The sequence below is a fragment of the Mugil cephalus genome, chromosome 14 (genome assembly GCF_022458985.1).
Source record: "Mugil cephalus isolate CIBA_MC_2020 chromosome 14, CIBA_Mcephalus_1.1, whole genome shotgun sequence".
Taxonomy (NCBI): Eukaryota; Metazoa; Chordata; class Actinopteri; order Mugiliformes; family Mugilidae; genus Mugil; species Mugil cephalus.
This window is the reverse complement of record NC_061783.1, coordinates 15,072,400-15,100,182: the sequence shown is the minus strand read 5'-3', so window position 1 is coordinate 15,100,182 and position 27,783 is coordinate 15,072,400. Positions and strand designations below refer to the sequence as shown.

Below are 27,783 nucleotides of genomic sequence, written 5' to 3'. Positions count from 1 at the left end.
AATAACTAAAGGACAATAGTATTCTCAGATTTTTATTATTTTCTTGTTTATTATGTACATTGCTAATTACAATTTCAAATACATTGTTAATTACAATGATTTCTGATTACCTCATATTTTATGAATCCCTGTTTGTCAATACTACACACATACACAAGCACATACACCTATTTCGACCTCCAGTGAGTAAAACTGCCACTTTCCTGCAGTGATGTAAAAGTGTACTCCACAGTGTTGTGGCAGACAGTGGTACCACTGTTGTGCGCAATCACAGTTACACAAGTTTCAACAGCAACGCATATTACACTACAGAAGAAAGTTAATGCTTTTTTAAAAAAAAGATATTGCCGACATCATTTAGGATTTGTGGTTAAAACAGTTCCTGTAAGCATTGAGCATTACATTTTGAGGTGACCAATATTTGCTCATGTAAAATTGCGACAAAAATCAAAGACGTCATCAGCTCATCCCATATAGAAAGTAAACGTGGATTATAGAAAGTTTCTGCATGCAAAAAAAAAGTGCTGCTGTATTAAAAGCTCGTCATGTGCCGCCCAAACTCTGAACAGTAAATGCTACGTCAAACAAATGTTAAGAACTTACAGGAGTTTTGCAGAAAGAATAATAAAGAAATCCATCATTGTGTAAACAAATAATAAAAATAATCCTAGGCAACAGGAGCTGAATCTGTATCAATGCCGTGAGGAAGTCTAAAGGTGAATTCCTGAAAACATCTGCAGATGTGAACCTGGATTTTAATCACACATCGCCACCGGCTGACTCTTGGTGATCCCCTATTGTACCATAGAAGGACCTGCGGATTGGTATCAAGTTGGGTCTCGCATTCAACGCCCCGCAGCAGATCAGCAGATAGCCGCAACAGCCGCACACAAACATGAGAGCAATGGCGCCCCACATAATCGTGTTGACAATAAAGGCAAACAGGTAGGTAGTCTTGTGGCAGTACCGAACTGTGTGAGGTGAGTAGTCTGGGGGATAGACGCTATAAACCCAGTAAGTGCCTGCAGACAGAAAGATATAAGTTACGTTTTCACTTGGGTTTAGACTCAAACCTTAACTATGCACTGTTCTCTAAAGCCAGAGCAGCTTTGACAATGTGTTACCTCATTCTTTCTTTTTTTTAGCCACTAGATGCAACTATATTTATAGCAAGGTGCTTTTAGACAGTCCACTAAATGCACTTCCTGTTTCTCTCACCTGCTACGAACCAGAAGAGATTGAAGATGTGCAGGAGGGACATGAAGATGGTTATGAGGAGAAAGCAAGCGCTGTCCTGGAGGGCAGTCCTGATGTACGTCACACACAGAGAGCCGATGCTGGACGCACCCATCACCAGCAGGTAGATGGGGATGAGGTGCTGCACAGGACATTGACGCAGATATACGACCCCTGGGACGCAGGAGGACAACCATGTAGGAGACAGTCATATCAAAACATACTGTGTGTGGTATTTGCACCGATGCAAAGGGGAAACGTACCTAATACAATGGCTGCTATCATTACCATCCACCAAATAATGTTCACCACAACTGCAAATAACAAAAAAAAAAAAGAACAACACAAAGAGATTTAACGCTTATATAGATAAAATAATGCAAAAGAAATGCAAGAATCTTGAATCCAGCCTAACCAGTTGTTGCAATCACTTCTGCACTTTGCGACCTGGACTCTGTCTCTGGAGACATCCTGTGAAGAGGGTTTACATCAAGACACTGAGAGTCACGGTTTATACGCAGGCATCAACAAGACGAGGAGCGGCTCTACTGTACCTTTCTATGTGGAGCCTTTTCCCCCGTCCAGTGTTCACTACTCAACCCAGAGTACGGTGCATTAGTTGCTTCTTAGCAAAGTAACAGCTCTGTTAACATCCTTTGCTGTTTCTGACAGGATGTTATGACACACCGCTAAAACCATTTCGCAACCCTCTCTGCGCCAATGATAAAATGAGTTGGACTGTTATCTGAAACAACTAATCTGCCTTCAACGTGTGCGTCAACTCACAAATTAGCCACATGGTTTCCTTTTTCTGAAATGTAGACTATTGCATTGCACTGGACGTCATCGATACACACTAGTTGGCGCGGCTGTGTGCTTTAGGTAGTGTGACTGTTAATATGCAGCAGGCTCTCTCTTCACATATTTTACCCACTAACATGTTCTGTATAATTGTTGTACACTAAAAACTGGAAAAAATGAAAAAAAAAAAGAAAAAAAATGCAATTTTTTTTTGCAACAAACCCTTAATGATAAGAAGTGTTTTAACACTGATCCTTATCATTCCAGCTTTGGTTCAGACATACCCACAGTAAAGCGAAAGCTGTTTATGAACATTTTTAACCTCTTATAACCCTTATGCATGGTCTTGGTCTCTTTTGAAAGCCAAGAATATGAAGTGTCTACCACAAAAGGAACAGACTCAACTTTTTTTTTTCAATGAAATTAAAAGGAAATTCCGTACTGCATGTAGAATTTACTCAAACACAACTTGTGTACAGAGCTCTGATTGGCACAAAAGGCCAATTCTGTCCCATATATGACTCATCAGAATGTCAAAGGGTTAAAAGAGTCTTCCTGTAACATTGTGGGCCAATGACAGATAATGACTTTATCACTCTTCCTCCTCCTATTGTGATGATTGTATCTTTATACTGCTGTCGTTTTTATTTTTATTGCCCCCCCAGTTAGTCTTGTTCTTTTATCCATCACCTCGCTAATGAGGAAATGAGGTATTGTGAACCTCCCAAAAACTGAAACATTTGAGCGCGTTTTAAAAGATAAGTGAATATGGGGCTCAACTTCTGCAAATCACCGTGAAACAGCGGAGTGACAGTTGCTGTGGGTTTGTGATGCAAAGGTTTAGCACTCGTTTCCAGACCAGACCACTGACCATAACTACACCCTAATACACCCCAGCCACGTGCAGGAAGTTAGTGTCAACACAACCCGATGGTGTTTGTCTCCACAGAAGCACCACCATCCTGTGACAATGAAACAAAGCTGCTTATCAGTCTTGGATTAAATGTAACACTATAGATAACAAATACCCAACAATGACTCTGCAAATATATCAGCTGATGTTCATTTCCACAGGATTAAAAGTACATTTTATCTTCATTTGGCTAATTTCAGCTTGATCGTACTGTGACACAACGAGTCAAAACATAAATGATAACACACTCTAGCAGTTTACACAGTAGTTTATTAATGAACAAAACTTTCCATTTCTGAATTAGTCTGAAGTGAAATGTATTTTGTTCTAACTTCTTTCTACAATTTAAATGTAGTCATTTTATAGCTACAGTCTGGCTCAGACATTATCTGTCAAAAGTTTCAATATCTTGTTTGTGAGTGAAGCCGTTTGTTTCAGACCTGCCTCGCTAGGTGCTGGGTTCAACGCCTGCCTTTTCTTTGTGGTCCCTCTTAGTTGGAAGTCAATGATCATTTGAATCATGGGAGCAGCGGGGAAGTCCATGCATATGATGCCAAAGCGCTGGTTCACGTTTGTTTTGGCCCACAGGTAGTTGTACAGCTGCGCATTGACGCGCTGTGCGACGGCCCTGGGGAAGGCAAAGACACCGGCTCCACTGCTGTAGGTGAGGAAGATCTGCGCCATGTTTCCCACGGGCGCAGCCTCTAGGTGGTCATAGACACTCTGCCATTTCTCCTCCACATACAAGAGTGAGGGGACCTGCAGGGAACGGAAAACAAAAGTACTTTGGGTCAACTGGGAAAATGTTCAAACATCAGTTGTGCACATATATTATATACAACAGTGCAAAAACCATAACCATAAAGTTAATTTGAATATTGTTACATAAAAAATAAATATTTTTGGAGAAACAGATGTTAACCCTACTTGGATTTTAGACAAATCTGTCACAGACGCAGCTGATATGGGCTGACATGCGTTCCTACCTTCCAGCGGTCAGCTATGTCCAGAGAACCATACCGCATCCCCAGGTCTGGCCCAGAGAAGTCTTGGAGGATGATGAGTTTCCCCCGGGCCTCTCCCATGGTCGGCACCAGTCGGCTGTGCCAGAGCAGGTCCCAGTGAGCGTAGCTGTGGATGTAGTTCACCACGGCGCCGTAGATGTCGTTCGTCTCGCTGAACTCCTCCTTTAAGCGCATCAGCACCGTCTCACTCGGATGCTCGTGCAGAAACTCCGCCACGCCCTCCAGGACGTGACCGAAGTGCGCTCGCTGGTAGGACACCCCGTGGTGGATGGTGAGGTTCCCGTCCACGTGGCGCACGCGGATATCCAGGAAGCGGATACCGGCACGGAGCTGGGAGGCCAGGGTCCAGGTCTGGCACTCGGCATAGACGCCACCATACAGGGCCATGGTGTTGTGGGTGCCCGGCATGGTGACCTCAGACAGCGGCTGATCGTCGGGGATGGTGGCCATCCAGGACGAGTTGAGGAACTCAGGGTTGGGGGTGTCATCGTAGTCTGGTCTCTGAATTGCACCAAAACTCAAGCCAGTGACTCTGTAAGACAATCCAGTTTATCTGGGACACTGTATACAGTATGTCACTCTTCACACATGCCAGGTTTTTACATATGTTTTAGTTTTTCTTTTTTAATGAGTCTTATCATTCAGGAACAGGTGCTTTAGTGCTCCTTGAATATTTTTAACGTGATTAAAAAAAATAAATAATGAATGAATGTTTATTTGAAGGTTTGAATATGGGATGGGGGCACCTTTTCCACATACTTACCCCAGCAGGAGCGTCAGCTGAATTAATAATTTGTTCATTTTCACTGGCCCTTGTCAAGAGAGAGAGTCAAAGGAAAGAGAAACACATATGACAATGAAAGGGATTAGGTTAGCGGTGCAATGAAAAGATATCTATTAATAAACTGGTAATAAAATGAGAGCAGCGATCAAATATCCACCGTGATCGCAAAAATAACAGTAGTTTGAATATTACTGTAAAAATCACAGTCAACAAAGGGTTACTATAAAGAAAATCACAGTAACTAGAATAGTACTGTAAATAGTCATTTACTGTATTTTTGCTTAATTGATTATCTCACAATTTCGACATTTGATTTTTTTTTTTATGAACAGATGAGTTGGAAGATTTCAGACATGAGCCCCTCCTTCATCAGTGACTTCAGTGACTTTGATTGACAAATTGACTTTGTCTGCGTTCCCGTTCCCCAAATGCCAAGATAAATAATTGCATCAACAATTTTCTTGTTGTTTTTTTTGTTGTTGTTTGTTGTTGTTTTAAATATCATTCTCTTATTAATGGGTAATATTAACACATTGAAACAGTATTTGAATTGTATGTGAGAATGTGAATTTACTGTTTAGTGTATTGCCATATACAATAACATTATATAAAAAGTTTCTTTTTGTACAGTTAATAAACCAGCACCGTCGAAACAACTTAAATCACAGCATTTAATTAGTATTTACTTTATACTCAATACTGTAAAAAGTACTGAAATAGTATTTTCAGCAGTTCAACTACTAGTTCAGTAGTTTCAGTAGTTTTACAGTATATCTACTGTAAAATATATTTACAGTAATCAGCTGGGTAATTGTTGCCAGTTAACTATTTTACACAGTACTATTTTTTTTTCATTTTATGATCTGACTGATCATTAGTTTTCACTGAATGTGTCAAAACGTAAATGATATGACATTCTAGCAGTTGTCACAGTACTTAATTAATGCACAAAACTTTCCATTTCTTAATTATTTTGAAGTGAAATTAATTTTGTTATGACTTCTTGTTGTAATTTAAATCTAAATTTAGTAATTTTATGGCTACAGTCTGGCTCAGACGTCAAAAGTTTGATCATCTCAGTGAAGCCGTTGTATGTTTCAGACCTGCCTTCCTAGGTATTGGGTGAAATGTCTGTCTTTTCTCCATGTTGTGTATGTTCTTTATGTTATTTAGTTCGAAGTTAGATAAAAGCACTAGACTCTTTTATTTAAATTGTAATTTTATGGCCGTTTTTAATCTGGGTTTAATTTTTTGTCTTAACTGTGTTGAATTTACTTTGTTTTATTCTTTTGTGCAACATTCTGTCTTCTTACTATTTCATTGTGAGGCACTCTGGTTTATTACCTGTGAAAGGTGCTATACACGTAAAGTTTACTTAATAGTTATCAAACATCCATCCTGACTTATTGACCTTATCGATTCACTCCGTTTCTCTGTATTTCTCTTCTTCTACTAACACATGGCCTCCTGCGAGTTAAAAGCTGTTGTCTGAAACGTATCCCAGGCAACCGGAGGAATGTGTATGTGCATCTTGGTTGAGAAATGAAAAAAAAGATGTTAACTACATTTTAAGCTTGAGTTTAATTCATCTGCAAACGTTTAAAAAAGAACAGGTGCGTCCCACTCCTGAAAGTATGCCAGATAAATACCAAACAAACAGATTCTGGTCCGGGCAGAGGTCGACCTCAGCTCACCCCCATTGGCCAATTCAATAGCTGGCTTAAACCCTTCTAATCCCAAAACTGAAACAAATCACCCACTGCAGCCGAGTCAAACCTGCTGATGAGCAGCTCTGTTGGGTCTCGTTCATACCTGAATCCAGAGGGTGTTCGTCCTCAACCGGGTCCGAGTGCCTGGGGACAACTAGACAAACTGACAGCTAGCAGGATGTTGTTGTGGGAAATACCAGCTGAGCTCTATGCTACAGAGCTGAGGTGGGAGTGGGGGGGGGGTTACGTGTGAGGGCGGGGGGGAGAAAGGGGTATTCGTCCGGTTCCATTCCTCATTTACAGTGGTCTGAAAAACCAAGAATCATGCATTAATTATTATTTTAAATATCATTCAGACAGCAATTAAAAGGCAAAAGTGAGGTATGAATTAATTTTAACGCCACTCACGTAAAGTCACAACACCGTGGACTATTTACACACCAACCACAGCTGAGTGTTTTCTCATGGTGTTTCGTATCATTGAGCAAATATTGATCGATACTGAAACATGGATTCCCATAGAGGGAGCAGAGATAGCTACAGTTATATAGATTAAGAAGGAGTCTTTGTTTGGCTCGCACAGGTTTGCCCAGAACTTTACACACAGAGGCAAAGCTGGTTAAACATGTAACACAACGTCCGATTAGGAGGGAATATTTCATGTAGTGAGTCACTGACATGTTTCCATCATGGCAACATCGCTAACACATTTATTATTATGTCCTCCAGCAAGTACGTGATCCCAAATAAAGATTGAACTAAGGAAGACGTGATGCTGGATGACAGTGATTAACTTTCACTGATGGAGAAACATCTGTTAAATGAATGAATTATTGGTGCTCAATGGGGACGTTGAATACGAACACTAGGACGCACATGAGCATCCCAGATAATAACTCATTTCTTTGCAGCTCGTCACCTTAAGGGACACACAGGCTGTGGGAGTGTGGAGGTCTAAGTTAGGAGGGGTCAGGGTGCAGCGGTATCTGGAAAATTCTGCAGATGTTTTCCCCATTTTCTCTCATGTCACTATCACTGGGCAGTCAAACATTACATAACTGCCTTCTTCTTATCCTTGTTGGATAATATTTGATTAGCCGTTTCTCCTGAATTTACACCCAGAATATACACAGAAGAAATTCCTGCATTTTTATTCATTTTTTATTTTTAAATAGTTTTTTTTTTTAAACCACTTGAAAACCGAGATGTGTTTGGACTTTCTTTTCACAAGAGAACAAGAAACATCACACAACACATAAAATATAACTAACTAAAGATGACACGCATTTAATAGTCCATTTAAAAGTCCATAATGTAACTGTGAGGGCAGATCAGGCACAGCAGGTGGGGAAGAAATTTGCAAAACAAAAAAGGACATTGACAGGGTTTAGTTAAAGATGGTCCATGCTGTCCATCTGCAAAAGTGCCTAAGAGATATTTCATCTCATCTTCCGTACCGCTGCACTAGGGTCACGGGGGTTGCTGGAGCCTATCCCAGCTGGCATTGGGCGAGAGGCGGGGTACACCCTGGACAGGTCGGCAGCCTATCGCAGGGCTAACACATAGACATAAAACCATTCACACTCCCACTCACACCTAGGGTCAATTTAGAGTCACCAACTAACGAGCATGTCCTTGGAGGTGGGAGGAAGCTGGAGTACCCGGAGAGAACCCAAGCAAACATAGGGAGAACATCCACCCAGAGAAACTCCACCCAGAAGGGCCCGAGCTGGACTCAAACCCAGAGGTGGGAGCTGGGAGGCATCAGCACTAACCACCGAGCCACTGTGCCGCCCTCTAAGCGACATGCTTGTTGGAAAATGACTCTTACAGTAATTTGTTATTCAGAACAATATACGTCTTAGCAAGCAAGACAAGCTTTGATTTAATAGACTTAATAGTGGTTAGAGGATGGATTTTCATTTAAATAAATATTTATTCTGAAAATTGCTCTCCTGTGTGTTACTACTAATATATTAATATAAATATATTATCACTGCTCATGAATTTATGTGGATGCAGCATTTCACAGATGTGGAGGAAGCAAGTTGTTACTAAAGTCTGGTCAATAGTATTTAATGTACTGTTTTCATTCAGTGTATAAGATATTGAAGTGTATGCACACACTGGTAAATACAGTGCTCTATGTTCATATCACTTGACTAAGTTATGAGGTGTTACAGCGTAAAATCATAGCAATTAAATGGAAATGAAATACAGGTTATTGCTTGTTGAGCGTAGCCTGTCATCCTTAATAAGACCATCAGATGGCACCAGAGATGTTCATGTCTGACATCTAAGCTTTAGGGGTTCCTACGAGTAATTAAACAGTTTATATAGGTGAAACATAGTTTATATGCGTGAACTAACCTTGTCTTGTCAAACTCATGGATAACAGAGATGTTAATAAGGATGATGGAGATGAACCACGACTGAGGAGCCCATCCAGGGGAAGTTGAAGCAGAGCGTGGACAAACATAGAAACCCCTGCAGGGTTGATGGAAAATAAAATAAAAATATTTATTATTAATCAAATTAATCATCAAGTCTTATTGTATATGGTGTTAAATAAGTCACGCTGTGATTTTAGCTCGTTTGTTATAGCTAATTATACATTCAAGATTAAATCAGTATCACAAAATATCACAATCATACAACTTTGAACACTTTGGCTATAATAGTTTCAAAGTTTCAAATGCAAAGGTTTGAAAAGAAAATGTTGAGGCTGTATTTGGTTTCCAGTAGATACAGGACTCTCTCTCTCTCTCTGTCTCTCCAGAAAAACCTGTCGTGGACACTTGAAAATTACACCCAACTCACACCCTTTGGGATATGAAATATGAATGACCTAATCTTCTCTTAAGCACTTCCTTTTATTCTCAGTTGCTGCTGTTGGTCATTTTTCAATAGACATCCTGACTCTCACTTATCACATTAACAAAGTTTGTTCACTTCAGTTGATCCATTTAGCTACAACCATACAACTGAAACTGAAGCAGAAAATGGAAACCAGTCATCATTTTTATTATTTCTGTGGTTTTCTCTGTGTGACATTTCAAAATGTTTTCTGTGGAAACAACTTTAATGAGGGCTGAAGTCACATACTCCGTATTGTTTCAAGAGTTTGACACAATTACCCCTTTTATTGAGTTTTATCAATGGATTTTATCTTTTCATGTCCCGGTGCATTTGATTTCCATCTTATATCAACATTGTTTTTTAAACCATCTTGTGTCAGATGCTGACACATGTTCATGTAAGTTTTATATATCCACTATCAAAAGAAGCCTGTTGACAACTTTTTCTATCAAACTGTGTCTGTAAATATATTTGTATTGTTTTGAAAATGTCTTTTCTTTTTTCTTTTACCTTGGCAGACAAAGCTGTACCCATCTCATTAGAACGAATTATCATAAATAAAAGTAAACAAATTGCTCTTTTGTAATTTAGGGGAACTGACCCTAGTATATCCTGATGTTGTTTAGTTGTATTGCCACAACTTGGCAGTGCACTGACACCAGTTTTAGCGATACTAGACCAGGTAATTGCATGGAATTCATGATATGATGGGAATGTCTTTCACTTCTGCTTAATGATGATGATCATAAGTTCTGCGGTATCTGAAGTCTAAAGTAAAAGCAAAGACATGTCCACTGGCAGTGTTTCATGGTGTGGTTAGAGCTTCAGCTATAGTACATGCAAAAGGAAATTCCTCATCCAATCAGCACATGCCATGCATGAGTCACTTCCTGGTCTTTACACCCTTATTTGGCATGGAGAGGCGGTCCTTATTTAACAAGGGTGGAAAATGGTGGAAAGGAAAGCCATACGGCTGCAGTAGACAGAGGGATACCAACAATTTTATCTCTGGTAAGTAAACATTTACCACCTCTGTGCTTTCTAATCTCTGACCTGAAGGATGTTTACATGCTTTATGAAAGCTGAACTGGAGAGGAGGATGAAATTATAGGGAAAAAAAAGGGGGCTGGATTTATGTCCGAGTGGCTAGAATCAGGAAATAGCACAGGAAGAGAAGTCAGCTTGAAAACAAACAGCAGCACATACTGAGTTTAAGCTAAATATGCAGGACATAAAGCTACTGGAGGTTATTTCAACTACTGGAGATAATAAATGAAAACCATGATCTGCAACCATTTGTTTTTTTTTTCTGGTCTGTCTTGTATCACTACAAACGAAGACACACCTACTTTTGTCCCTGAGTTATTTTTCCAGCAGAACAACATTGTGAAGGATGATTAATGTCACAACTATGAGAAAGATTGGCTACAATTGGATTTGGGTTTAGACTCAGTAAAAGTGCTCTTAATGCTCGTTACTATTAAACAATATGTCATAATATTATATCAATGAAAATGTGCTTGAGCTAACAACCTTTTTTGGTTCCTCAATCCAAACCACAAATTTTCTGGTTTTGCCATTCAGACATAAGGACTTTCTTTCAGAATATGTTCATTTTGAGTCATTTAGATGGAAAACATAATTTGCCTACAAAATTAAATGCTTTACTATAAACAATATGTGATTGCTTCATAAATTGTAACATTGTAAAATGCTCTTTGGCTTTACTTTTAATAAACAAATTGATGATGTATCATCAGTAGACTAACAAAAAAAATTTACAATGTTTTCAGTGACTGATTAAGTCATTATTTCCGATGTCAGTAAGTTAGGAGAGGTCAGGGTCCAGTATTTGCTGCTCTTATTCTTCTCTGATACAGTTAATTAGATGTCATTGAGCTTTAGACTACTGCTTGGACAAAAACATTGAGTTGACATGGGTTGTTTTATTGTCCAAATTAAAAGAATAATTGAGAAAAAGAACAACAGATCTACTCATAATGAAAATAGCATTGCTTCCATCCCTAGATGTCGAAGGTCTGTGTGTTTAGACGACACATGCCTTCTCTGAAACATGTTGTTAGTAAGATGACACCATTTGGCATCACCTTCCACAATATGGTGCAGCAACTGGTGCCGTGGTGTGTGTGGTCATCAGTGAGCCTTGAGCTTGGAAAACAGTTGAGACTCTGTGTGACCAGGATTTTAGTTTAAAGTTCTTAATTGTGATGTTAGCAGAGCACAGTATGGATTTCCTATTAATGTATATTATGATATATTTTTTTTCAATCTCTCCAGACTCAAAACTCACCTTCTTGTGGTCTTTAACGCGCCAGAAGAAAAGCAGCAGTAATGGCTGATAAAGAGCAGATCAAGAAAACTGCAGTCAAAGTATTGACCTGTGTGGAGAAGGTTTCCTCCTTTGCGTCCTCCATTGACCCAATTTTTGGTGTGGTCTCCTCCTTGGTTGGGGTGGCTCGCAAGGGCCTGGCGGACGACGAGGCCCACGCTCTGGACAACGACTTCCAGAAGATCCACAACGACTTGGAGACCATCTCTGAAAAGAACCAACAATGCCTGAGGAAGATCCGCATCGACGAGGTTAATGAAACTTATGGCAAGTACGAGGAATACATCAAGCATCAGTATGCTGCGTTTACCACCATGGTGGCACAGGTGAAGAAAGACCCAGACAACCCTGAGCGCTACATGAAAAACTTTGAGAAGGTGTATGAGAGAGACAAGAGTGACATGAGCCTGGATGTCTACTACCGCGGTGTGATGGGGACAAAAACCCTGTTTGGAAAATCTCTACTGGCAGTGTACTTGGACAACTGCGATGGTGACCGTGAAATCATGGAGCACCGCTGTTCACATATCGCGCACCTGTTCCAAATGGGCCTCATTGCCCTCATGGCGTACACAGCTGTTACAGAGGATGACGAAGAAGAGGTGCGGGAGAAGTGGGCCAAGAGGGTAGAGGATATCCAGGAAAAAATGCAGGAGGTGCTCAACCAGTGCAAAGACAAGTCGTCTTGAAGATGGACTCACTGAGAGACCTGCAGAGAGAAGACATCCTTCGGGTTTAGTGGCAACAATACTGAGGTGTGGACAAAATGTATCTTAAAATATATATATAAACCAAAGCAAACTTTTCATTTGTATGAGCTGCTCTTGATGTTTGTATTGCAGCCTTTTAGTTATTGTATTGACGGTGTATGTTATTTTCAAAGTGATCACTAAATGTTAAAGCTGCTTAGTGTCGCATGTCAATAAATGCTGGAATTTTATACAATCTCTTCAATAAATTGTATAAATTATTGGTTGGAAAAGTTGAATATTTGTGTGTCATTTCAGCTTTGTAGGTATCTGCTAAGGTTACAGGTTTTATCCACTCTTCACAGACTTAAACTGATAGCAAGAGTTGTACATGAAGTTCAAGTAAATGTAATTGAGCTGAATAAAACATTCCTGTGGTGCATGCCAATGTAATACTGTAATCGTCACTTCCATTGAATCAATTAGTTTTATTTTAGAGACGACGCGTTGGAAACTAGACTATCTGGCTTTAAACAAGACGTGGACAAAACTTCCAAGTGATACATAAAGGTCATGTGTTAACACTTGACAGTAGGCTGATAAATGGGACAAAACGCAACACAAATAAAGTTCATAAAAATGTGGTGTCTTTTCCCCTTGTTGTTGTATACTCTATATTGGACAAAGTAAAATAGATGTGAAGGGGACACAGTGGTGTATATTCATATCTCAAATTCTTTAAATACAACATCTATGTGTTCAACCAGGGTAAAAAAATAAAAAAATAAATAGAAAATCCCATTAACCTCCAAGCAAGGTATCTAAGCAGTGGTGTCATAAGACGTTCAGGGGTAAACAAGTCAAATATTGAGTTAGGACAAGTCATTTCTTAAGTCCCTAAAGAGAAAAAAATGAAAAGAAAATGATTTCACTAAGCACCCCTTAAAACGACCTGTTAAAATCTGAGCTCAACTTTGTTAAAATCCACACAAGTTATAACGTCAATAAAGACTTTATCTGACTTCAATTCTGACACCACAGCAGGCTATTTATAGCAAATACTATATATTAGCAAAAGCTAAAACATTTTCTGTTTTGGCATTTCAAATGTAAGTATGTGCTTGTTACATATGAAGATTTATTTATTATTATTAATTAGGAACTTATGTTGGGCTGTAGGCCTATATTGTATAGACTAAAAGCATGATCAGCTAATAATAATGAAAATAATCATTTAATTCCTGACACTGAACTAAAATTTCACTGTGGAATATAATACTTCAAATAGTAAGACATTTTGGTTAAGTATGTTTATTTACAAGTTAGCAACTTAGCTTAGCATAAACACTGAAACAGGTATCCTGGCTCTGTTCAAAGGTGATGTTATGTCCTTACCAGTTGGCCTCCTCTAAAACGCAGTAGTTAACACATATTATATTGTCTGTTTAATGCCTAAAAAACATAGTGTAACTAAAATAAGGGCGTTTTAGAAGGGGATGTTTGCTTTTTTGCCAGTAGCTTCTCCCAAGTATTTGCTGTTGCCTAGCAACTGTGCTACGATACTAAGTTATCTAGCCTAATACACTAACTTATGTTCACGCAAATGTCCATGTAACGTTAGTATAACGTTAGTATATATATATAATATAATATAATAATATAAAATATTCCCAAATAGTTTTATTAGACTAACTTTACTCCCCCCCACCACCAGAGTTCGCTGTTGTTCAGCCGGAGCAGCTGCAGTCAAACCGTAACGTGATTCCTCTGTTTGTCTCTGCTGCCCTGCCCCAAGTTAAAGGCCTGCGACTACTTCAACCCATTTATCGTCTCTGGAAGCAGACCAGGAGCAGCCTTCGTGCTTCACACTGCTAATTTAACCCGGTAAAGTAAACCGGGGAGCCGAGAAAAGCGGCGTTTGGTCCACTCCTGGAGCAGTCACGTCGCTTTCGGTAAGTTTCGGCTGCTCGACGAACGGAAAAAAGCGGTGATGATGAGTGTAGCATCCCGGCTACTGCTGCCGATACAGTTAAATAAGTTCACCATGTTCGCTGTGGACCAGAAAATACAGTAGCAAGGGACAGATCCGACGGCACAGCGAGGGGAGAAGAGTACAGTATATAAAACTGTTTGTGTAAACTGTTTGTGTAGAGTCTGGTTTCCGGGGCGTGACCCCCCCATTGAACTCAACAAGTTGATTTCGGAACTCAGTTTATTATTTACTACTTAATTAGATCAAACATTAATAACTGAAATTATTGCTTAACTTATGCAAAGCCCAATAGTTGATAAAATAACGAAACCCGCACTGTAAAACACACAGTAGCTTCCACTAGCATTATTATGATGCGTTCAGGAGCCATGGTAAAAGTTGTTATAGCGCTCGCCACAATCAATAAAGTGTAATGTCAGATCATCTACATAGCTGGTGTTATTATCTTTGGGGATTTTACTTGATAAGTAATATTAAGTCATTACATTTTAAATGTAATAAAATTACGAGTGCCTCAAATGTTACCTTCCTGGTTTGTAAAAAATGCATGAAGTGATGCAAAATTAACGCAGTCACCAACATTTTATTTCATTTCTGATTACTCTGATGGTTATTGTCTCACTTATTTAGCATATATTTTTCATCTGTGTTAATGTTTTTAAAGGCTACCATTTTAAATGTCCAAACCACATCAGATTTCAAAAACAAAACATAGGCAGCAAATTCTTGCACACTGAAAGTTGAAGATAGATAATGTTTGAGGTTTTTACTTGAAATATGACTTAGTTAACTGATACATGTACATAAAACTGTTTCAGTTCTTGATTAGATCAGGTTGTAAATGTTGTTATAAAGGATGAAAAGATATTACCACAATACTGGCATTCATTTCATGGCTAAATCGCCATCGTCGTCATCTTCTTCTGCTTATCCGGGTCGCGGGGGCAGCAGTCTCAGTAGGGAGGTCCAGACGGCCGTCTCCCCGGCCACTTCCACTAGCTCCTCTGGAGGAATCCCCTGGCGCTCCCAGGCCAGACGAGAGATATAATCACTTCGTCGTGTCCTGGGGCGACCCAGTCTCTTGTCTGAATTGCTCAGCTTTAACCTAATAAATCTGTTGAATGTGAACCTTTACTTTTGTTCATCATGACTTATCATAATGTTTCCTTCGCCTGCAATTTTCCATTTCAGGCATGCCTCTCCACAGCATTTGGCCCCAGTGTAGGATGTATTCTTGGGTCTGAGGAAAAGACGGCGCGATGGGCAACGAGGACGGCCTTGAAGATGTTTTTGTTGCTGTCATTCGTCCAAAGAGTCAAGTCAGCCTGAGCTCAAAGGAATACAGAGCTAAGGCCTATGAGGTACGCAGAGTATTACAAAACAATGCATATGTGTTAATAAATTTACAGTTAGTTTGTCATAGCTGTATGCATCAACAAGAAACAGAATTTATTGAATACTGATCCACTTTTTTTTTTCTGGCACCTGTGAAGATCTTGTTGAAAGAAGTGCCTTTGGAAGGGAAGGAGAAGAAGAGAAAGAAAATCCTTCTGGCAACAAAGATCAAAGGAGGAGACAAATCCAAATCCATATTGGATTATGTTGACGAAACGATCAGACCGATCTCTAATAACCAAGGCTTCATAGGTGAGACGTTTCTGCCAGACAAGCTCTTGTGACTATTCATGTGTCTTGATTGGCTCACTTTATTTGACTCGTTTTTGGGACACGATGATCTTAATCGGTTTTGGTTTGCAGGAAAGCGTGTGGTGCACATGAAGAAATTTACTCTTGAAGGGGACAATGAAGGGAAACAGGCCTCTCTTTTTGTTGTACCAGTCAGTGTTAAAGGTGAGCAAACAATATCTTTCACTAAAACATCTTCACAGAATTTCTGAAACATTGTTTAAACTGTACAGACAGTAGAGTAATGAGTTCCTCTTAACAGACAACAGCAAGCCCATCCATAACCCTGGGAGCCCCAGTTTTTACTGCTTCCAGGATATCATGCGGGTGTGCAGTGAAACCAGCGCTCACTTCTGTCCCATCACCTCCAAAATGCTCCTGGCCTTAGACAAGTGAGGATGTGTCTTTTATCACAGTCTTCGTTCCTGATGGCTCTCGGATGAGGTTTTAGGGATTTAACTTCCAACTGTTTGACCTCCACAGGTGGTTAGCAGAGCAGCACACTGTACCTCACGCCATCCCAGCTCTGTTCAGACCAGCACCCGTAGAGCGGGTGAAGACCAATGTCAGCAACCCGGCCTATAGCAGTGAAGGCAAACTGAGCGAGGAGGGTCTTCACATGGGTTACACTGCCCTGGAGATCAAGAGCAAGATGATGTCCCTTGAGAAGGCAGACATGTGCATCCTGAATCCCCTCTATGGATCTGATCTGCAGTACACCAACCGGGTGAGTAACTCACTGTACACAAAGAAGTATTATTAATGTGGAAGTGGCTTTTTTGTGCCAGAAGAGACTTGACTGGACTGATGTATTCACTCTATTAGAAAACCAATATTTAGAACTACATAAACTGAAAATAAATTTTTGTTTTTTCTGCAGGTGGACAAAGTTATCATCAACCCATACTTTGGTCTTGGTGCACCAGATTACTCCAAGATTCAGATCCCCAAGAGGGAGAAATGGCAACATGGCCCCAACTGTGTGACAGAAGACAAGTGAGGGCTTATTTCTACTTGAATTGCACTATCATTACTGTCATCCTTGTCTTCATCATTGGACTGGCATGTATACGGCCCTGCTGACCACGCAGGATGCCCAATAGGGGGGAAGGACAGTGTCGATGCCTCAAGTTAAACTCATGCCATTTGGCATGTGTTCACCCACTAAAATTGCCATGAAGATACTCAACATAAACTTCTGTCTTCCTAGGGACCGCCAGTGGGTGGATGACTTTCCTCTCCACCGCAGTGCTTGTGAAGGAGACACAGATTTGCTTTCTAAGCTTCTGGACAGTGGTTTCTCAGTGAAGCAGCTGGACAGTGATCACTGGGCTCCCATACACTATGCCTGCTGGTGAGGAAGTCTCCCAAAGTTTCAATTTTCTTCGATTTTGTTTTGTTTGTGGTGAGTCGTGGTCAAAATTGACATTTCTGTGATTCCATGTAGGCATGGTAAAGTTGAGGCGACCAAGTTGCTGCTCGAGAAAGGTAACTGTAATCCAAACCTGCTGAACGGTCAGCTCAGCTCCCCTCTGCACTTTGCAGCCAGAGGAGGCCATGCAGACATAGTGCAGCTCCTGCTGCAGCACCCTGAGATCGACCGGGTACGAAATTTGACTTTGGAGATGTTGTTGTAGTTTCTTCTGATTAAACAGATGATGATCATTAAATTATGGTATTGGCTCCTCCAACAACAGCACATAGAGGACCAACAGAAGAGATCACCGCTACAAGTGTGTGAGGAGAACAAACAGAATGAATGGGAGGAGACGGTGAAGCTTCTGCAGCAAGCCAACACCAAACCAGTGAGTTGCGCAGCTAATGTATTTGTTGTCTGTGTTGTTGTTTGTGGAAACGTAATTGTAATGGAAATGATTTAATTTAAAGAACAAACCAATATACTAACTTGTTACACATACATTTTAAAGCTCACCAGGATTCATATAGATTGAGCGATTACTATGTACACACTGAAATTCATACAGTCTGTTTGTTATGGATGCAATTATTTTCTAATTTAGAAAGCAAGTTCATATTTCTGTGGCAGTTAACTCCACTAGCCACTAGATGGTGCTCTTTCCTCCATAACAATCCAAGGTGCTTGGCACATTGACTTTCAATTGACTAAGTCGTGTTTCTTGTGTGTATGATATTTATTTGGGTTTGTCTGTTCCACAGTATGAGAAGGTGCGAATCTACCGCATGGATGGTTCATATCGCTCCGTAGAGCTAAAACATGGCAACAACACAACTGTGCAGCAGATCATGGAAGGCATGCGTCTTTCTCAGGAGACACAGCAGTACTTCACCATCTGGATCTGCTCAGAAAACCTACGTAAGTCTGCATTCTCAAATCCGTCCAAATCCTTTAAAGACTAACTAAATGTATTGTACTTGTATCTTTTATGTAGTGATATTAACTGTTCTTTAATGTGCAATTACCATGTGTTTTTATGTTATTGCTGCAAGATCACAATAAGATTTGTGTGCTTTTTGTGTGTCAGACCTGCAGCTGAAGCCGTACCACAAGCCCCTGCAGCACTTGCGGATCTGGACAGAGATTGTGACAGACCTGACGGTGCTAGATCCTCAAAGGGAGACACCTCAGCTGTTCCTGCGCAGGGACGTCCGACTGCCTCTTGAAATTGAGAAAAAGGTAATTTTAAGAGAAGCTATTTGTTTAAGCTTGTAAGAGTGAAATGACAGAAACTGATGACTTGACTGGATATGCTGACTGAGAGCCTGTCCTCACTCTGGTCCTACTCACTTTTCTTCAGGTGGAAGATCCACTTGCCATCCTCATCCTGTTCGATGAGGCCCGTCACTGTCTCCTGAAGGGCTTCTTTCCTGCACCAGACACCAAGCTGATCACATTGGCTAGCCTCCTCTTGCAAATCATCTATGGCAACTACGAGAGCAAGAAGCACAAACAGGGATTCCTAAAGTAAATAAAATTAACATTTTTCTTTGTGTTCTGGTCCAGAAAATCATCAGTTAAATGAAAAATCCAAACTTTTTTCTGTTTTATTTTAGTGAGGAAAACCTGAAATCAATTGTGCCAATATCCAAAGTGAAAAGCAAAGCATACCACTGGACCCACAGGATCCTTCACGAATACAAAGTACGCTCATGTTGTCTTTTTAAACCTTAAAATTAACCCTGTTGCTTCCTGAAGTGACTCAAGGCCTCTATGTCCCTTTCATTCCAAAAGGCCCTGAGCACCAGTGAGGGGGTGAGCAAAGAGATGCACCACCTGCAGCGACTCTTCTTGCAGAACTGCTGGGACATCCCAACTTATGGAGCAGCTTTTTTTACAGGCCAGGTCTACACCAAGGCCAGTGCTAGCAACCACAAAGTCATCCGTGTGTACGTCGGGGTCAACACGAAGGGGCTGCACCTCATGAACATGGAGACCAAGGTATAGTTTTTTCTTTCTTTTAAACTTATACTGCTTGTTAGATGCATTTGATTTCTGCACAAACATTTGAGAACAATGCATATGGGATTCATTTCTAGTCCTGTTTTTAATCAAACATGTTGTGCCTCTTTTGTCTATGCTTGGTATGTTCATTTATTTAATGTTTTGTCTTGCAGGTGCTTCTCATCAGTCTGGAGTATAGCACATTCATGTGGCAGCTCGGGCACGCTGACCAATATTTCCAGATACACAGTGGCGACAACAAAATGAACTTCATCGTGCACACAAAACAGGTAACTGGTGCCGGATATCGCTGTCACATTCTCACATTTTCAGACAGCGCATTTAGTAGTAATATCTTAAGAATAATCTAGAACAATCAAATCTAACATGGTTTATGTTTTATTTCTTTACAGGCTGGCCTTATTGTGAAGCTTTTAATGAAACTGAGTGGACAGATGACTCCAAATGATAAAGTCGCAACAGACAAATATGCCTACGGTTGAAAACTGTTGGAAGAGACCAGAGCTGCCAAACATGTCAGTGCAGGTTCTTCATACCGACCATCATCTATCTATCTGCAATAACTCTGGACGGAGAGTTGGCCTCTCCACAAACGCCTCATTTTTATACAAGCTTGGAGATGTTTTTCACAACTTTTGAACTGTGTATTTTGATGAGTCATATATTTTGATTGCATGTAAATAAGTTTATTATTTAATGTTTGTTTGAATAAACTGGCTGATGTATGTAGGAGGATGTGTTTCTCTTCAGTGTTTAACATCACCTGTTCAGGTAAACAGAGTTATAATCAAGGATATAAAAATAATAATAAGCACCTTAAAAATATTTAAGGTAATATTCATTCAAGTAGTAACCAGGAAGCTTGAGAGATATTATAGTGCTGACTTTGTTGCAATGAAATACAACAACATTAGACTTTTTGTACAGCACATAATATAGAACAGATTTAATGTTATGAGTTGCATTAGGAAATTAATGAAATACGCATCGTTTTGGAAACAATTCAAATATATCCACAGCTAATTTATGACATAACGAGCATGTAATTGATTAGCAACAAATTAGCTAATTTGGTCTAATAAACTTTAATTTTGTGGTACTCAGAAATATTTCGTTACCTCTGTGGCCAAGAGGAAATACGTTCAATATGTCACCACGTGAGTTCTGAGGACAGTAATACTTACAAAAAATAATTTGATAATTAAAAGGCTAAAAAAAATCATTAACTCGGACAGTCGGCCATGTTGGATCTGCCCCTTGACTGTATCTGCCGCTGGGATGACATCATATAGCAAGACATGGGTTCAGGTAGAGGCAACCAATCACAGCGGCGGTTATTTGACTGACACGCACTCAGCAGCCAATCACAAGCGAGCGTCGGTCAGGCGGGGGCAGGACCGTTGTTGACAGGTAGAGATGTTGGGGACGGGGAGATATGACCGGTCCCCTTACACGGTGAACGTCAGACACACTGGGCTAGTGTTAAGCTGAACAATTACGGCTCCTTTCAGCTTTTACCGGGCGAGGTGGTCGGACTGCTAAAATGTCGGCGCACTTTTATCAAATGAGCACTAAGCTGCTGGGGGACACTGTCGGGAAAATGAACGACAACCCGACCTCCTTCGTGCTGGCAGCCTCCGTCTTAACCCTCACCCTGGGATATATCTCCAAGCTACTGCTCAGACAGTCTAAAGACAGCGATCTGGTAAGTTGAGAACAAATATTAAGCGTCTTATTGAGATATTGCAACTACTAATGCTGTCATCTTGTTCCATCTTTGCAACAGAAATACCCCCCTTATATTCCCTCCAGCATCCCTTTCCTTGGCCATGCAGTTTCATTTGGGAAGAGCCCCATTGAATTTCTTGAAAATGCTTACGAAAAAGTAAGTAAATGGACAAATATTACTAAATCCTGGTTCTGAAGTATAAATATTTGTTGTTTTTCCTTAACTGTCTTTCAAATTAAGGTTAATAATTGCAGGTTTTTAGGTTTGATTGCGAGAAATGTGCAAAAAAAGTTTCCTGTCACACACAATGTGCATGCAAAGGTGCTGATATAAGTATATAATTATAACCTCAGTTGGTCTGAGCTCTTAAAACAAAGCAGTGCCCAGAATATAATTATGCATTTTAATCAGGTCACGCTAAAAGTTTTCATTTTCAAAAACAAACTTGACTAGTTTGGAGTTGAGATTTTCATTAGGAACAAGAATACAAGAATAGCACTGTTTGAACTCCTGCATCTCTGGTGTTTTCCTGCAGTACGGCCCCGTGTTCAGCTTCACCATGGTGGGGAAAACGTTCACCTACCTGCTGGGCAGCGAAGCGGCCACGTTGATGTTCAACAGCAAGAACGAGGACCTGAACGCAGAGGACGTCTACTCCAAGCTGACCACACCAGTGTTTGGCAAAGGAGTGGCTTACGATGTCCCGAACCCCGTGAGTCTGTCGGGCCAGTAAATGCACCCGCAGAGGGAATCAGACGGGGATTAAAGTAGACTGAAGTTTTTCTTTGGTTGCAGGTCTTTCTGGAACAGAAGAAGATGTTGAAGACTGGACTGAACATTGCCCGTTTCAAGGAGCATGTGAAGATTATCGAGGCGGAGACCATCGAGTATTTTCAGAGATGGGGAGACAGTGGAGAGAGAAGTATGACCTTTTACAGAATATAATAAAAATAAGTGAGCACCTCTTCCAATTTAATAAAGTAGCAGTAACACTAGGTCAAATGCAAAGTAAGGCAAAGTATCTGTAAGAACCAACGTTTAGAGGATTTTAGGTGCGTGAGGATGTGTGTGGGTGTTGGCAGTTTATTTACTCGATGAACTTTTCCGTGTGTCAGACCTGTTTGAGGCTCTGTCTGAGCTCATCATCCTGACCGCCAGCAGCTGCCTCCACGGGAAGGAGATCCGCAGCATGCTGAATGAGCGAGTGGCCCAGCTCTATGCCGACCTGGACGGAGGATTCAGCCACGCCGCCTGGCTCCTTCCCGGCTGGCTGCCACTGCCCAGCTTCAGGTGTGTCTGCAGGAGGAGTCAGAGGGGCATGCATCTGCACACAGCCAATGCAGAAACAAAATCTATAAAAGTATATAAAAAAAAACTATAAAATGGTTTATTTTTAGGAAAAGGGACAAAGCTCACCGCGAGATCAAGAACATCTTCTACAAGGTGATTGAGAAACGCAGGAGCTCTGGAGAGAAGGCCGACGACATCCTGCAGACCCTCATCGACGCCACCTACAAGTAAGATGACATCAGTTGATTCTGCATTAATATGTGCAGCATATTGACTGTTTAAAGTATGTGATGTCCTTTTAACCTTCTGAACCATGAAACTCATGAATCTTTAGAGACGGGCGGCCTCTGACCGACGACGAGGTTGCCGGGATGCTGATTGGTCTCCTCCTGGCGGGTCAGCACACCTCCTCCACCACCAGCGCCTGGTTGGGTTTCTTCCTGGCCAAAGACAAAGCCCTGCAGGACCGCTGCTACGCCGAACAGAGGGCTGTGTGCGGAGAGGAACTACCTCCACTCGACTTCGATCAGGTCAGAATCACAAGATTTACACACAAAAATGAATGGTCAAAAAAAGAAGAGAGAAATCAGTAAAACCTTCCCCTCCACTGTCCTGTCGTCATCCTCAGCTGAAGGATCTCAGTTTGTTGGAGCGCTGTTTAAAGGAAACCCTTCGTCTCCGCCCGCCCATCATGACCATGATGAGAATGGCTCGTTCTCCTCAGGTACAGACTCATTTCCTCCGGTCCTGCTCCTGAAGTTGCTCAACCTTTATTATTCAAAGAATCACACTGCACTTTTTTTTTTTTTTGCTTTTTTTGCTTTCTCAGACTGCAGCAGGATACACCATCCCCGAGGGCCACCAGGTCTGCGTCTCCCCGACCGTCAACCACCGCCTGCGCGACACCTGGGTGGAGAGGATGAAGTTCAACCCCGACCGCTACCTCAACGATAACCCTGCTGCAGGGGAGAAGTTCGCTTACGTGCCGTTTGGAGCCGGTAAGAAATGCCTCTTCACCTCTGAACCGACCAGCCACTCAAACTGCATTCAGTCAAATCAATCTGTCTTTTCCCACCTTCAGGCCGCCATCGCTGCATCGGGGAGAACTTTGCCTACGTCCAGATCAAAACGATCTGGTCCACGATGCTGCGCATGTACGAGTTCGACCTGGTGGACGGATACTTCCCCACGATCAACTACACCACGATGATTCACACGCCTCACAACCCCGTCATCAGGTACAAGAAGAGGAAGCAGTGAGAGGCCTGAGGCCGGCAGCGGAGGCGTGAAAAACAAAAAGACACGAGGACACATCCCGAGTGTTTGAAACAAAGCTCTAACTTCAAAGGACTTGAATTAAGGAAAAGTTTGATGACTGCACTTTGCTCTAAATGTCCAACCTGTGCTTTTACGCTGCCTTTGTCGTGTCTGGAGTCCAGCTTTTTTTCTGAAACTTTAATGTTGAGTTATACAGGAAACAATCGATGCCTTAGGGACTGTCCCAGAAAACTTTCCAGAGCCTAAAAACTATTTCTTGACCCTTGAGACGTTCAAGTTGGCAAAACCATCTCACCACCAGGTCCATTTGCAGCCTTCTGAAATCTGAGGTTTCACGGGATCTTCCGCTGTAGATTTTAAATGAAAAATCCTTAAAGTGCTCAGAAAACTTGTTACTTAGCACCTGTTGAGAAAGACCATGTGAGTTAAACCGTGAGATGGTTTTGATTGTTTCTTGCAAAGAAACATGACATGACTGAATCTGCATTAAAATCAAATAAAATGTAAGAAGTGAATGTAATTAGCTGTATGATTTTTAGAGGAATAATTATGGGATGTTACCATTGTCCCACCTATAAACAGCCTGAGAGTCGGGATTGTTAATGATCTCTCTCGCGTATTTTTTTCAAAGTTTTTTTTGTTGTTGTTGTTGTCTTTTTCTACAGAAGCCTTAAATTAAAAGGCTCCACACACTGGCAGCCATTAAGTCATTTAGACTGATTAGACATTCACTCAGAGGTTGAATATAAGTCAAAGCTACTTAAAATATTTCTGTTCTGTGTGACTTTATACTTCTATGTCACTAAATTTCAGAATAAATATTTTGTTTCACTGTATTTACGTGACATTTACCGTTGCTTCTGTAATCGTGATTTTAATGTTGAAAGTTTTACACACACAAAAAAAGATTGTAAATCAATGGTTTCCAACTATTTTGAACTATAGGAAACCTGTCTGTATATGGGACTAACTTATCAATAAAGCAGCACCATCATCAATAAAACGTTCTCACATATTTGACAATATTTTTCTACTTTTGTTTACCAATTTTCATCTCGTGGCCCTCAGATTTATCAGGCGACCCTTTTTGGGTGCCGGACCCCTATGTTTGGAACCTCGAAAAACAAGATACACTACATGCACTGAAGTCACAGTATTAACAATATCATAAAGACACACAGGAATACTTTGACAATGCAAATAAGTACTTTTACTTTCAAGTATTGGACCCGATCTGTTGGTGAACTATGTTGGTCATAAAACTGAGGAAACGCCAGCCTATTAAGAACAGAAAGTGATAATGTGAGGGACATGTCCACACTTAACATTCAAAGAGGAGGAAAAATCAGTAACATGATTTGTGCACAACCTTTACGAACCTTAAAAAATTAGGTTTTTCGTGCATAAAACTCTTAATTGCTGAGAGGATATAGTGCAACCAAAGAAAAATGAAAAACCCCTTTGAAATATTGTAGTCCTCTTTATTTCAGTTTTTGACAAAATACCCAGAAAATTCAAAGCTCCTACGCTTTACAAAAATACGTTCTCTACAAATGTCCTCTGTAGTCTGTCTGGCCTAAACAAAACACAGTGTAGTGTAGGATATCCAGTAGCAGCCTCCTTAACAGTGAACCCAAACATCCTCTACATTAACGCTCCACCCATACAACACAAACATATAAATTAATCACAAAGTCTTAAATTAGCATTAGACAAATATACATGATTGTAGTGTCATTCACAACAAAGAGGCAGATTTTAAATTACAAACATAGCTGTTTTTCAAGTGCTGGCGACAAAAAAGCCCGAATACAACATGTCGTACACTAATAAAAAAACGTGTTTTGGTCCACATGGAAAGATACGGTCCACGCCAGAATGATAGAAAACAGCAGAGCGCTCAGCACGAGAAAGGCAACTGAGTTTCTTCAAGCCAAATGTAACTCGTCAGCATCTATCTTCTCAAGCCAAAGTGCAATTGAGCGTATGACGAAGCACCTGGGGGAGGAAACAGAAATCAGATCAGTAAATGTGACAAATGAATGAGGCGGAGGCTTAAGCAGAGATAAGTTACTTTTACTTCTTTTGCATGAACTCTCCTTTAAGCCAGATGCTGCGCTAACACTGCAAATTTCCCCACTGTGGGATAAATTAAAGCGTTATCTTATATTTTATTTCACATATACTAGAAACAGCTGATCAGAAACTTGTCATGCTTATACACATGTCCACATACAGTGCTTCTGTCTTAGGGCTGGGCGCTATGACCAAAAATGTACATCATAATCCCACACTAGAAGTAAAACAGGTTTGCATGGGGACATTTGGGGACATTTACAGCTTGGAGATTAAAAAAAAAAAAAAAGAAAGAAAAGAACTAGATGTTCTAGATCAAGATGAAATAAACAAAGAGGGACAATTACAGTTTCATTTATTGTGACATATTTAAACATATTTAAATTGCTAATGCTATTTCAATAGCAGCGTGGCCAGCTACCATAATAGTTGTAGTCTGCGCGCACTATTTATTTTTTTCTCATTCATAAAAATCTAAAATTGGGGACATTTTCGGGGTCATCCAAAACGAGGACTGTCCCCAAAAATCAGGGATGTCTGGTCACCCTAAAAAAACGCCAAACAACTGACACACCATCTTTTTTTTTGTAATTTTTTTGTCATTCTGTTGCTTCATGTTTTGGACCTTTCCATCAATTCATCATACAACGGAAAAAAAATACCGGTGTTCTGTACGAACCAGTACACCGCCCAGCCCTACTCTGTCTCCTGGGTAACCGAGCTAAGAGAGGTAACCTGCAAAAGCGAGCGAACCTCCTGTGTTACCTGATGTCACGCTGCCCAGCCTCCTCTGCAGGGCCTCCAGTCTGGAGATGTAGTCGGTGAGCGCTCGGTCGGGGTCGTAGCTCTGCAGGTGGGAACAGGTGAGAGCTCCGTGGTCTCCAGTCAAGTGAAACCTGCACGTTAAACATAACGATTTCAAATAAGTCCATATCAAAGATTTACTTCAGATGTTTTATGCACCACAACATTTATTGACATAGGGAGTGGCCGTGGCTCCGTAGGTGTTACACTGGTGTGTTAATGTGTGTGTGTAAGCGAATGGGTAGATGCTTCTCTACCAATAGGTAGAAAAGCGCTATATAAAAACACCATTTACAGATTTTCAAATGAAAGGATTTACATGCTCATATTACTATTTACTATTATTAATATTAACTGTAGCGCCCCTGCAGGAAGTCGTACCTGTGTGGCGTGGAGGAGATGGCCGATCGAGGGGATTCACGTCCACTTCTCCCCCTGCTGCTGGAGACTCCTCCTCCTCCTCCTCCACTTCCTCTGTCTCTGTACATCTCCACACCGCCTGGGTGAAGATACGGCGACTCTCTCATCTCCGCACCTGAAAGAGACAAAGATATATTGAGCATAATTTCTTGGCGGCAACATGAAGAAGTCGTAAAAAAAAAGCTACGCTTCGGTTACCTAATGTTTGTCCTGCTCCGTTCTTGTTGACACTGCAGGAGGCTGTGGAGCTCATCCCGGTCGCCTTGTGCCATCGCTTCACCAGGAAACGCATTCTGGATGAGCAAATACAATTAATGTTATAGGAAAAATAGCAATAAAAGCTAGAATATTTGTTATTGGTAATAAAACTGTTCCAGCTGCCGACCTGGAGAGGGCGATAGAGACTCGGACGGCAGAGCGGAAGCGCATCAGCCCCCGGCGGCGCTGGTTGTAGGAGTCCAGGCTGGAAAGCGACGGTCGACTGCCCATCCTGGACAAGAGCGACAGGGTGGCTTCCTCACACTCCTGGAAACCACCCAGCAGTAACAGCAGATACTTCTTCTGGTAGATCAGTGCTTTGCGGAAGCTTTCTGACCTCAGATATTTCCCATACATCCTCTGGAAGTGACAATGGAGACGAAAGGAAAAATTTTAGATCATTCAAAAAGCATTCAGATTATGATTCTCAGTTCTCTGAGA

General features: G+C 40.9%; 6 protein-coding genes across 10 annotated transcripts in view; 3 read left to right on the top strand and 3 right to left on the bottom strand.

The window, feature by feature from the left end:
* Positions 1 to 16: 16 nt before the first annotated feature.
* LOC125020177 (transmembrane protein 272-like) lies at positions 17 to 1,949 on the bottom strand. The gene is made up of 5 exons (XM_047605473.1): positions 1,791 to 1,949; positions 1,652 to 1,707; positions 1,500 to 1,550; positions 1,219 to 1,410; positions 17 to 1,022 (listed from the first exon to the last, which is right to left on the bottom strand). The coding sequence occupies exons 2-5, from the start codon at positions 1,704 to 1,706 to the stop codon at positions 760 to 762; spliced, it is 561 nt and encodes a 186-aa protein (XP_047461429.1). The 5' UTR covers position 1,707; positions 1,791 to 1,949; the 3' UTR covers positions 17 to 759.
* Positions 1,950 to 3,200: 1,251 nt separating this feature from the next.
* Positions 3,201 to 6,679, bottom strand: si:dkey-266f7.9 (uncharacterized protein LOC100006223 homolog). Its single transcript, XM_047605210.1, has 4 exons — positions 6,572 to 6,679; positions 4,739 to 4,787; positions 3,937 to 4,507; positions 3,201 to 3,709 (listed from the first exon to the last, which is right to left on the bottom strand). The coding sequence occupies exons 2-4, from the start codon at positions 4,774 to 4,776 to the stop codon at positions 3,329 to 3,331; spliced, it is 990 nt and encodes a 329-aa protein (XP_047461166.1). The 5' UTR covers positions 4,777 to 4,787; positions 6,572 to 6,679; the 3' UTR covers positions 3,201 to 3,328.
* Positions 6,680 to 10,242: 3,563 nt separating this feature from the next.
* On the top strand, positions 10,243 to 12,819 carry rpz2 (rapunzel 2). Its single transcript, XM_047606013.1, has 2 exons — positions 10,243 to 10,338; positions 11,626 to 12,819. The coding sequence occupies exon 2, from the start codon at positions 11,680 to 11,682 to the stop codon at positions 12,364 to 12,366; it is 687 nt and encodes a 228-aa protein (XP_047461969.1). The 5' UTR covers positions 10,243 to 10,338; positions 11,626 to 11,679; the 3' UTR covers positions 12,367 to 12,819.
* Positions 12,820 to 14,102: 1,283 nt separating this feature from the next.
* Positions 14,103 to 20,217, top strand: krit1 (KRIT1 ankyrin repeat containing). Its single transcript, XM_047604145.1, has 17 exons — positions 14,103 to 14,318; positions 15,551 to 15,720; positions 15,853 to 16,006; positions 16,118 to 16,210; positions 16,308 to 16,437; positions 16,529 to 16,772; positions 16,926 to 17,041; positions 17,256 to 17,399; positions 17,493 to 17,649; positions 17,743 to 17,850; positions 18,224 to 18,380; positions 18,550 to 18,701; positions 18,823 to 18,989; positions 19,079 to 19,166; positions 19,257 to 19,463; positions 19,640 to 19,756; positions 19,880 to 20,217. The coding sequence occupies exons 2-17, from the start codon at positions 15,619 to 15,621 to the stop codon at positions 19,967 to 19,969; spliced, it is 2,226 nt and encodes a 741-aa protein (XP_047460101.1). The 5' UTR covers positions 14,103 to 14,318; positions 15,551 to 15,618; the 3' UTR covers positions 19,970 to 20,217.
* A 668-nt stretch (positions 20,218 to 20,885) lies between these two features.
* Positions 20,886 to 24,809, top strand: LOC125020515 (lanosterol 14-alpha demethylase). Its single transcript, XM_047605896.1, has 10 exons — positions 20,886 to 21,192; positions 21,274 to 21,372; positions 21,752 to 21,928; positions 22,012 to 22,138; positions 22,332 to 22,506; positions 22,614 to 22,733; positions 22,841 to 23,036; positions 23,135 to 23,230; positions 23,336 to 23,504; positions 23,588 to 24,809. The coding sequence occupies exons 1-10, from the start codon at positions 21,031 to 21,033 to the stop codon at positions 23,764 to 23,766; spliced, it is 1,500 nt and encodes a 499-aa protein (XP_047461852.1). The 5' UTR covers positions 20,886 to 21,030; the 3' UTR covers positions 23,767 to 24,809.
* A 435-nt stretch (positions 24,810 to 25,244) lies between these two features.
* The window catches only part of akap9 (A kinase (PRKA) anchor protein 9), a 64,112-nt gene continuing 61,573 nt past the window's right edge, over positions 25,245 to 27,783 (bottom strand). For all 5 annotated transcript variants that reach the window (XM_047604544.1, XM_047604545.1, XM_047604548.1 and 2 more), the window contains 5 exons: positions 27,470 to 27,702; positions 27,283 to 27,377; positions 27,046 to 27,199; positions 26,626 to 26,756; positions 25,245 to 25,782 (listed from right to left, as the gene is read on the bottom strand). In XM_047604544.1, coding sequence (XP_047460500.1) covers positions 25,739 to 25,782; positions 26,626 to 26,756; positions 27,046 to 27,199; positions 27,283 to 27,377; positions 27,470 to 27,702 — 657 coding nt within the window. In that variant the 3' untranslated portion in view covers positions 25,245 to 25,738. The remainder of the gene's footprint in view (positions 25,783 to 26,625; positions 26,757 to 27,045; positions 27,200 to 27,282; positions 27,378 to 27,469; positions 27,703 to 27,783) is intronic.

Excerpts from the sequence above, each read along its gene's own strand:
- LOC125020515 (XM_047605896.1), top strand. The coding sequence starts at position 21,031 with ATGTCGGCGCACTTTTATCAAATGAGCACTAAGCTGCTGGGGGACACT. Across the intron at positions 21,193-21,273 it reads AGTCTAAAGACAGCGATCTG|AAATACCCCCCTTATATTCC; the intron begins GTAAGTTGAGAA and ends TCTTTGCAACAG. Across the intron at positions 23,505-23,587 it reads TTACGTGCCGTTTGGAGCCG|GCCGCCATCGCTGCATCGGG; the intron begins GTAAGAAATGCC and ends TCCCACCTTCAG.
- rpz2 (XM_047606013.1), top strand. The coding sequence starts at position 11,680 with ATGGCTGATAAAGAGCAGATCAAGAAAACTGCAGTCAAAGTATTGACC.
- LOC125020177 (XM_047605473.1), bottom strand. The coding sequence starts at position 1,706 with ATGTCTCCAGAGACAGAGTCCAGGTCGCAAAGTGCAGAAGTGATTGCA. Across the intron at positions 1,551-1,651 it reads AGAAGTGATTGCAACAACTG|TTGTGGTGAACATTATTTGG; the intron begins GTTAGGCTGGAT and ends TGTTATTTGCAG. Across the intron at positions 1,411-1,499 it reads GATAGCAGCCATTGTATTAG|GGGTCGTATATCTGCGTCAA; the intron begins GTACGTTTCCCC and ends CCTGCGTCCCAG.
- krit1 (XM_047604145.1), top strand. The coding sequence starts at position 15,619 with ATGGGCAACGAGGACGGCCTTGAAGATGTTTTTGTTGCTGTCATTCGT. Across the intron at positions 18,702-18,822 it reads CTCTTGAAATTGAGAAAAAG|GTGGAAGATCCACTTGCCAT; the intron begins GTAATTTTAAGA and ends ACTTTTCTTCAG. Across the intron at positions 19,757-19,879 it reads TCATCGTGCACACAAAACAG|GCTGGCCTTATTGTGAAGCT; the intron begins GTAACTGGTGCC and ends ATTTCTTTACAG.
- si:dkey-266f7.9 (XM_047605210.1), bottom strand. The coding sequence starts at position 4,776 with ATGAACAAATTATTAATTCAGCTGACGCTCCTGCTGGG. Across the intron at positions 4,508-4,738 it reads CAGCTGACGCTCCTGCTGGG|AGTCACTGGCTTGAGTTTTG; the intron begins GTAAGTATGTGG and ends ATTGTCTTACAG. Across the intron at positions 3,710-3,936 it reads ACATAGCTGACCGCTGGAAG|GTCCCCTCACTCTTGTATGT; the intron begins GTAGGAACGCAT and ends CGTTCCCTGCAG.